General features: G+C 39.2%; 1 protein-coding gene across 1 annotated transcript; it reads right to left on the minus strand.

The window, feature by feature from the left end:
• Positions 1-166: 166 nt before the first annotated feature.
• Positions 167-769, minus strand: Tsp_11117a (hypothetical protein; the record flags this gene model as incomplete). The annotated part of the gene is made up of 3 exons (XM_003381970.1): positions 167-226; positions 271-503; positions 660-769. Coding segments are annotated over 3 exons (403 nt in total), but the record flags the coding sequence as incomplete, so codon positions are not given.
• Positions 770-846: the final 77 nt, after the last annotated feature.

The following is an 846-nucleotide window of genomic DNA, read 5'->3' on the forward strand; positions in this document are numbered from 1 at the left end:
TGAAAACCAATACGACAAAGATTTCACGGTCCAATAAAATAGCGTGGGCAAAGACCAACAAGAGAAAAGTGGGACCGAGTAGTAACAAACCAAAAGTGATAGATTTTCTGCTGTACAAAATATTTAAATGGAATTACGTACACTATTATACAATAAAAAGTGGCTATCAGACTTCGACATTCGCCAGTGGGGTGGAATCTCCAGCTACTGGCGAGTTGGCGGAAGTCTTGGAAAATTTTGTGCCCGTTTTCTGTACATTGCCGTTTTAACACTTTTATATGTTGGAAACTGACTGGCAGTTTCCAAATCAGCAGATGCACTGCTTGCTTCTTCGCGGTAAATCTGCGGAATGGTCTTCATTTCCTCCGCTGCCCGTCGCTTGAGAGCATTTTTTTTCTCCATTTTATAAAGAATGTCACTGTCAGGGGTGCAATCATCTGCATGAGGATTACAATCCAAGACTGCGTCCACATCCAAGTTCGTGTAGATTGAACCCCGGCATCCTTTTTTTAACCTACATGATGAACTTGAATTGAATGAACAGAAATGACATATTACATAAAATATTAAAATTACCTGACGGCAAACCCACTGTTTATCTTGCATGTTCGTATGGTTCAAATTGTAAACTCTTCCTTCATGGACTAAATTGCAATTACCTCTTTCATTTAAAACCAAATGCGATTTTTCAGCCATGAAATAAACAATCAGAGGACGTCGAGCACAAAGAGCATATGAGGGGTATGATGGAGTAGAACGCGGTTCGATACTGATATATATATGTGCTGACTGTTTGAAATAAATATGTTGCCTGATGAAATTTATCTACATTCGATGTCCACTTCC

This window comes from Trichinella spiralis, assembly GCF_000181795.1.
Source record: "Trichinella spiralis strain ISS 195 chromosome Unknown Scfld1, whole genome shotgun sequence".
NCBI classification, from domain to species: domain Eukaryota; kingdom Metazoa; phylum Nematoda; class Enoplea; order Trichinellida; family Trichinellidae; genus Trichinella; species Trichinella spiralis.